Genomic DNA, 8901 nt, shown 5'->3' with positions numbered 1-8901 from the left:
AATCCTATATCATTAAGTCACTTTTCAATGTCAAAATGGGACGATTTGAATAACTCGCAGTAACTAAATACTTGCGTTTCAAAGAGTTTTTCAACTACTTTCTGTTATTTATGCCAAATACATTTTCACCAATTACCAGACCTCGTATAATATTGTGAGTATTTTAATGATCAATTATCTCGTTGTGTTGATCTCGCGAACAGAATTTTGTCTGTAGGTAATTGGTTAAGTTAGTAGGTTACTTTGGGAGTATTGCCGTTACCGACCATTCTTTTACTGTTATTCGACTTGAAAACATTATCAACAACAAAATTAATCTCGTCACACACTCCGATCGCGAATATAGTGAGCAGAATAAAAAAAATGTGACAGTCGGCGTACAAGATGAGGAGAAGAGATGCTTTTCTTAGTGGTGTTAGTTGTATGTAACGTGAACGGTTATCATTTGTTGGGGCGACAGATTTTATGGTCAAATTGGGAAAATGATGAATTTGGAGGCTACAGAAAACAAATTGGTATTACAGGTAAGTTTCTGTTGTAAATTATTAGAACAACTAAATAAATAGATTGAGAAACTCGATGTTGCAAGATTAGTATTCATGAGAATGTTTGTGGGGAAATATCTTTTATGCTATGTCAAATTTTTCACCAGAATGGTAAACGCTCTATACAAAAAGTTGGCTGCAATGAGTAAACGAATTGGTTTGCTTCTAAAACTAAAGGATTCACAAAATTTAGGGAAGTTACTTCTACAGTAAAGCTAAACAGACAAACCCTACCACCAACAGACAGGTTGAAGTACTTGGGTATCCATCTAGACACTATTGGTTGTATATATGGATTTGGGGTCTCTCATACACTGCGATCCAAAGGATTTATTGGATCCCCCTTTCTTGGTACCATACTGGAGAACCCAGTGTTTAAAGCTGATCCATCAATCCCATTTCTCTTAAAAAGTCTAGCATATGGATTGGATATGATTGCCAGAGATCTTCGTCGTCTATTTGAAGCGCTCTTGTTTTAGTCCTCTATGCAACAAAAGCTGCACGCCACATTATCTGCTAAGTCTAGCGTCTTCAGGAGTTTGTTGAAGCGACAGTGCACCCATTGGACTCCTGTTAGTATTCGTAGATACATTAAGCAGACCTTCTCTGGTTATAGTTTCCCAGGAAAGTCTTTGCCTGTCTCAGTCCAAGAGGAGAACCAATATTTGGTTTTCCTCTTATCTACTTTCTTTTCTAGTGATTTTTTATTGTTCTGTAGCTGATAGCGCAGAAGGGTTCTGGTCCCATGAAAGAGTTTGTTTTTCTTCCCTAGCTTGTTTAATTTTTGTAATAAATCCCAAACGAGTTTGGATTTCATGATATTGGACCTTAGAGCTCTAAAGGCTGCTTGACTAACAGACAGGATGATGATCTTCTGTTTACGATGGTTCCTTTCTTGATTGAACTGAACACATTTTTCAATTGCATACATTTCTGCTTGAAAAATACTTGGTGCGCTGTCCATTATTTCAGAGTGTTTGGTTCTGGGTCCATACAGTTCTATTCCAACTTTTTCGATGCATCATCCTGAAGCACGTCAGGTTTGGTCATTATTTAGAAACGTGTTTTCTTCGATGATTCCGAACATTCTAACTGATGTCAAGCAATACTATGTTGAGAGGTGGGAGGTTTAGAATCATTTCTAGTGCAGATTCATTGCACATAAGCAATCCAGTCTTTGTATCTTCGAGAGAATGTTCCTCGTGGTATTCAGACTGGTTTTAGTACCCCAAACCACTGCCCCATATGTGATGATTCGTCTAACAATTGCCGTGTACATCTACCGTAGGATCTTTGTATTACAACTCCAATTCTTGCCTACGAGGATTCTGCACACCATCAGATTCGTGATTGTTTCAGAAAAGTTCACTATCTATTGTGAGTCTCAGATATTTTCCACTCGCCTTCAATCCAATATGGACCCATGAGATCCAGTTATGAGGGCCAGCAACCAAATCTCACCTCAAGATTATAGAGACGTTTTTAGTCTAAAATATGATGAATAATCACCGACTCATCGTGGTTTATATCCAACAATAAAATCAGGAAAGATCATCAAGTGAATTCTGTCAAATAAGAAATAAGTACTTACAGTGAACGTCACTTAAAAATACCTAACAACAACTCGAACAAATTGCGTATTAGTTGAACGATTATTTCGTCGAAAAAAATGGAAGAAACCCAGAAAAAGTTGCGTAAATATTATCCTGAAAGTGCTTCATTACATGGAATGATTTGTAAGTGATTCTATGCTTGCAGCAGTGATCATATGAATACGGATAATGCCGAACACGTTCTTCACCGTCATTAAACCTCTATTCGATAATTGAATTTAATGTTTTTTAATGTTTTTTAAAAGACACCGCAATTCTCAAACGGTTAATTCCCCGATGATAAATATATAAGTATTCGAAAAGCTCGCAAATATATTAGAAATAGTACACTTTGGTGTTTAATTGTGCCACAATCCCACCATTCAAACGTTCACTACCACGTAATTTGTTTGTTTGTTAATGTTAACAAAGAGCTGGGTTGCTTCACACGATATAATGATGAAATTATTCGAAATCCTGTTGTAGGAGAAAAGTTTATTTCGGAAAGAGCTGAATTTAAGCACTTATACAAGTAATCGGATATTCCTTCGAAAGTGAAAGTAAGAAAGGTATATGAACTGGGTGGATTAAAGGATTAGGATAGAAAACTGATATCTCAGTTCCTAAAAGGATAACTTCCGCTACGGGAACTTTAATCAATAACTAATTACCTGGATATTTAATTCGAATAACAAACCGATTTAAATTTAATGGTGCATCTCCAAGACTTTAATTAATTGAATTATACTTGATTAAATTGTAGATACTTCTGTTCCTAATGTGTTAGAGGGATAAAATTTAGATTTTACCCAGTAAATTCATTCTAGAAAATAGGTGATGCTAGTTTAGATAAGGGGATGATTTGTCTTTTAATTAATGTTCAATGGTTTAATCTTCTATTTTAGTTTGGATTTTATGATATTGAAACTCCAATAGCTGCTTGATTATTGGACAGAATGATGATCTTCTGTTTTGGGAAATGCGGGAAAAAATTTCAATTAGCAAGTGATTGTGCATTTTTTCGCATTATAAAGTATTGAGCCCTTAACTAATTCTGAATTTTTTTATCATCTCAATTACAAGGATATGGTGTGATAAAATGATGAAATTACTGATAACTTTTCAATGTTTCTACGCGATGTTGAGAAGGGCAAAACGACCGCAGGGGTAAACTATTCTGAAATTGATAGTTTGAAGATTGGATTTTATGATATTGGAACTCCAATAGCTGCTTGACTATTGGACAGAATGATGATCTTCTGTTTGGGATGGTTCCTCTTCAGATTGAACTGAACACTTTTTTCAATTGTAAAAATATTTGCTTGGTGTGTTTGGGAGTACCATGTGGGAGATTTAGAATCACTTCTGGTGCAGATGTTGGGTGAAATATCTGGACATAAGCAAATCAGTCTTTGTACCTTTGAGAGGTTGTTCCTCGTGGTATTCAGACTAGTTCTAGTACCACAAACCACTGCCTCAATTTGCGCGGATTTTTCAGTTGACATTGACACTAAAAAGCGAGGTTATGCGTCAGTTCTCTACGCTCTCTGCGATCAATGATTGATTGATGATCATGGATTTATGTAGAAGAGAATTTTTAGAAATAAAATGTTTCATACATAACGTTCCAAATGTTCGTCCATTTTTTTTTCGTTGCAGGAAGAGTGTTTGTAACGATGTTTGGATTTCCTGCGAAATGTGAAAAACAAGGAGAGTCGCACGCCTGTACTCTATCTTTAGCATGTTGGTTGGTAGGTGGATCGAGTCAAACAGGATGTGGTGGTAATCCTTGGTTGGTAGCCTGCTGCGTTACCAGAAAAAAATACGTACCGTCCGTTATTCCATATGAAGACTACGATGATTTACAAGACAGTTTCGAGTAAGTGGTTAATAAGTAAGTTAATAAGAAGAGTACTGCCCCTTTCATCACACAGGTCTCTTTTTCCAATGTTGAACTTACATTCTCTTTGGATCTTGTTCTCTCTCTGCTAATCACTTCTTTCTACAGCCTCCAATTCCTTTTAATCTGTCTCTATTATTTTCCTCGTTACTACTTCTCCAGATTTCCAAACTACTGCACTTATTTAGTTTTGTACCAGGACTTTCCCGCCAGATTAAGATCTGCAAATCCACCAATGGACATAGTACCCATTCGTGCTATAACCAAAACCACGTGGCTTTAAACAATCCCCACAGAGATGGGCTTTCTGCATTTTTTGCTTGCAGCTGATCCATTTAATAGACGCCATCTCCACATTATTGATGTGATTAACGTCTCGGAGTGTCGCTGTTGCATGGAGAAGAAAGAAACAACAGATGACGTCATCTATAAGTGCCCAACAGTATGATTTGATTGATTTATCGGTCTCCATAATCAATAATCTCAACCTTTTCTTTAGTGAAGTTTACTTAAATCTGAAGTTACTTCTAATTTCTCAAATATCTCAATCGTCATTATATCCTTCAGAATTTTTTTCCCAACAGTAAATAGCGTTGTTTCCAGATTTTGGTTTATAATTTTTTTCAAAATCAGCATCGAGTGCTAAAACCGATACAAATAAGTCACTTTCTAGTAAATACGCCCTCACATTATTGAGAAATAGGGGAAAAGATGATTTCAATTAGCAAGTGATTGTGCGTTTTTTTGCACTGTGAAGTATTGAGCCCTTAAATAATTCTGAACTTGGAGTAGGTAGGTAATGGTCGTGTTCCGCGTTCATACATATTCCCTTCAAGCCTGTCAACTAAGTACCATTCAGTAAATGTATTTTGATCTACTTACTGTTTTCTTTTTCGAAAACTCTCAAAAATTAAATATTTTTGAGGTTACATTTACAAAGAAACTTTTTTAACTACAGTCTTGTGTTACATTTTTTCAAGAAGAGCTTCCAAAAACTAAAAAAGTAACTAAAAGATACAAATAAGATACTTTCCAGTAAATACACCCTCAAATTATTGCGAAATGGGGGAAAAGATAGTTCCAATTGGCAAGTGATTGTGCATTTTTTTGCATTGTAAAGAATTGAGCCCTTAACTAAGTCTGAACTTGGAATAGATAGGTGCATAGCCGTGCAACGATCTTTCTGAAATTGCATGCTTACTAATTAGGCAAACTGATTCAAAGGGCATAAGGGCATAATAAACTGTCATGAAAGTGGATGAGTTCAGTTCTTCGAAAACTGATCTCAGCGTAAAACAGGAGAAACTTTTTAGATGACAATATGTAACTCAGTAATTTTTTTGTTTAGATTCCAAAAAAATTCTGGATATTTGATACAAAAAAGAATAGACGATTTTCCACTACCGGAATCGGAATACGATGATTGCGGTTTATCGGGAGATCGGATACTGAAAAAAAGAATAATTGGAGGACGCGAAGCTAATTTTGGACAATTTCCTTGGCAGGCGTATATAAAAATCGGTACTTTTCAATGTGGAGGAGTTCTAGGTAAGTGAAAATATATACTTTATCTATTCTTACTTGAAAGTAACGAAGAGTTCCGAACGGAAAACTGATATACGAGGGCGAGTTTTAAAGAAGCGTCTGTAATACCAATTCGCACGACAAAGCTACAGATGTTTACTAGTTAGTAACCTCGGTAAGAAATCAAAATTTCGCCAAAGAACGTCCGAAAACTTTTTCGAACAATTATCAATGCCCTTGGGTTACTACTACTGAGAATAAACTGTCTAATTTGCACCACTCTGATGCAGTAGCTACAGGGTTGCCATTCCAATTTTAAATTGTATAAAATACTGCTGAAATTTCCCATAAATATGACTGAGATATAAGTTTAAGCAGACACATTCTTTACGTACACAAACAATAAAACAAAACCGAGGAAAAGTAACGTAACTATTATCCTAACGAAATGTTTTGTAAATGATGATTCTATTAAAAAAATGGTCATAAGAACCGTTTTTTTCTGTTCAAAACTATATTATTCAATCATTTATCAAGTTTCTATTCGTTTAGTAAATAATTTTTATGTTTCAGTATCAAGAAAATTTGTTGCAACTGCCGCACATTGTATATTGAGTGTGAATGTTGAAAATATTTGGATATATTTAGGGGATCTTGATATCCAAGATACTGGAATCGTTGAAGAACCGGCCCCAGCTGATTTACATAAGGTAATGTTCGAATTAAAGAAGACAGATGTCTACTAGTAGCAAAGCATCAATAGGAATCGATTTTTCATAATGAAATTCTCGATTTTAAAAGATCGAATCGAAAATCTCGACTGGTTGACGTTAGTCTTAATCGATGTTTTGCCACTTGAGTAGAAGGGCATTGAGCCCATTGAGCGTTTTTCATATTTTTTCCTTTTCAAACAATGTCACTAGACGTATTCTAGCATAAGTATATGGAAATCAATAAGTGCGAAAGAGACATATAGAGAAATCAATGAGTGCGAATAAAATCACAGCAGACAGCGCCATCTGTTCGTTAATAGCCGCACCCTGATATTAATGCAATACTCCTCAATCGATCTATTTTATTTTTTGTGGAATTGGACGAGAAATATAAACGCTACAATGTTTATAAATACATTTATTCACCCACGGTATAATGTCCGTTATCACGTGGTTAACACAGATTATCGGTTTTTGTGTCACGTGTTGTTGTTCGATCCTTTCACTGTCCTGGCTACATTTCGACTCCCCTCGAGTCAAAAATCCTCATTCCGACTGTCTGCGTGCACAACAAGGATGGAAAATATCAATTCCCCACGTATTAAATACACGTCGCGCCATCTGTTATTAGCCACACTTTACTTCTCTTCCTGGCGTGGCGTCATGCGACGTAACGGTTTTTTCGTCTGTCTATTTCTTCTGTTCTTGTCTCTGAGCTTGCTCGCTCATCTCTTCTTCTCTTATACACTATTTGTAATAGTTTTTTTTTTGATTTTTTTCTGTGTCAAAAATTAACTGTCGCTTCTGCATCCTATCCACTTTTTCCTCTTTTTGGTTTCCAATTTCCGTCCACTTCATAGTGGCCAAGCAAAATATTGGGTAGCAGAGTGTCAAGTAGGCTGTACGATCTGCGAAGACTAGCAACGCAGTGGTCGACCCAATGAAATGACAACTCCTGAAATGCTGAAGGAAATCCAATGGATAATCGTCGACTGAAAGTGCGCGAGCTAACAGACATAATAGGCATTCCAAAAAGTACATAATTGAAAATTAGGACTTGATAAAGGAAAACTGCGTGTACTGGAACGACCAGAATGCTCATGTGTGTGCGTGGATAGATATTCATCCGGGAAATCTCGTCGGACGGACCAAATGCTCGAAGATTTACGTGGGCGACTCGCAAAAATCCATCATTTCATACATTTAGCCGCACTGAGCCTTATGTGTTGCGGCCGTACCTACATGTACAGTACCCTTCTCAATCTTCGAACTACAATTGAAATTATTCGCGGTCTTTCCGTTAAGAAACGTTGCCTTGGATGCTTTAATCAAAATGGGTATCATTTTCAACCTTGTTTCGAATCCATTTAGTTATTAATTTTCTATGTTTGTTAATATTTCAGGTTCGTAAAAAAGTTATACATCCGAAATTTCGATATCGTGCTACGCAGCCCGATAGATACGATTTGGCCCTTCTGGAATTGGCGATCGAAGCCAGTAACTATTTTCATATTTCTCCTATTTGTCTGCCGAGTAAAGAGATTGAATTAACAGGAAGGGAAGCAGTGGTTGCCGGTTGGGGAAAAATTAAGAGAACTAATGATTTAATTGGCACTAATGTTCTGAGAAGTGCTTCGGTTCCTATTTTAGGTAAAGTAATATTTAAACATTTAAAAATCAGTTACGGCAAATTTCGGATTTTTAGATTTAAACCAATGCGTTCGTTGGCACGAAATGAATAGAATTTTCGTCGACCTTCACGAGGAAATGTTATGTGCAGGTCACGAAAACGGGAAACAGGACGCCTGTCTAGGGGATTCTGGGGGTCCTTTGATAGTTCTCGAACGTGGGCGTTGGACTTTGGTAGGAATTATAAGTGCAGGTTTTGGATGCGGTGTTCCTCGTCAACCTGGAATCTATCATAAAATTCCAGTAACGACGGATTGGATTAGAAACGTTATAGCCCAATAAAAATGATGAAGTCTGATGGAAAAATATAAATCTCAGTAACAAGACTGAAACGACGAATAACTTTTGTTGTTTTTAGTGATAAAATAATGCTAATTTTATAATTGGAAATATTATTATATTTATTAATAAATTATTCACATTATACGTTTATTTTTTTTGAAAATACCTTCCACGTACTAAATAAATGTCAGGAAAACCTCTTCTACCTCTAATACTATTCAATTCACTAGAGGTTGACTCTAAGCTAGTAGAGGATTTTGTCTATGACCTAAACACGTTGAGTGCTCGTAATAAAGCACGGTGGCCGGGATGAGATATAAGAGGGTCAAAAAAGCAAAAAAAAGGCAGAAGACATGTCCAAACCTGAGTTGAGTTGCACCCGAATCTTTTTGGTATAATTCATAACTGAAACTTGTGCCCAACATCTCATGCTTGGAATAAAGGAGCACTGCGTACATTGGAACGAACAGAATCCTCACGTCTCCGTTAAAGAAAAGTTAAACCTGCCTGGAATGTGTGTGGACAGGTATTCATCTGGGATGTTTCGTCGGACGGATCAAATGCTCGAAGATTTACGTGGGAAAATGGACAACGATCCAACATTCGCGTACATCCGCAACAAAAAGGCAGAAGACATGTCCAAACGTGAGTTAAGT

General features: G+C 36.5%; 1 protein-coding gene across 1 annotated transcript; it reads left to right on the top strand.

Moving 5' to 3' along the window:
• Window positions 1–260: 260 nt before the first annotated feature.
• On the top strand, window positions 261–8245 carry LOC130447896 (serine protease 27). Its single transcript, XM_056784943.1, has 6 exons — window positions 261–524; window positions 3797–4016; window positions 5386–5585; window positions 6135–6271; window positions 7678–7924; window positions 7980–8245. Exons 1-6 carry the CDS (start codon window positions 398–400, stop codon window positions 8243–8245), a joined length of 1197 nt encoding a protein of 398 aa, XP_056640921.1. The 5' UTR covers window positions 261–397.
• The last annotated feature ends 656 nt before the right edge of the window (window positions 8246–8901 follow it).

Source organism: Diorhabda sublineata, chromosome 8 (genome assembly GCF_026230105.1).
Source record: "Diorhabda sublineata isolate icDioSubl1.1 chromosome 8, icDioSubl1.1, whole genome shotgun sequence".
NCBI lineage: Eukaryota > Metazoa > Arthropoda > Insecta > Coleoptera > Chrysomelidae > Diorhabda > Diorhabda sublineata.
This window is presented reverse-complemented; position numbering and strand designations above follow the sequence as displayed.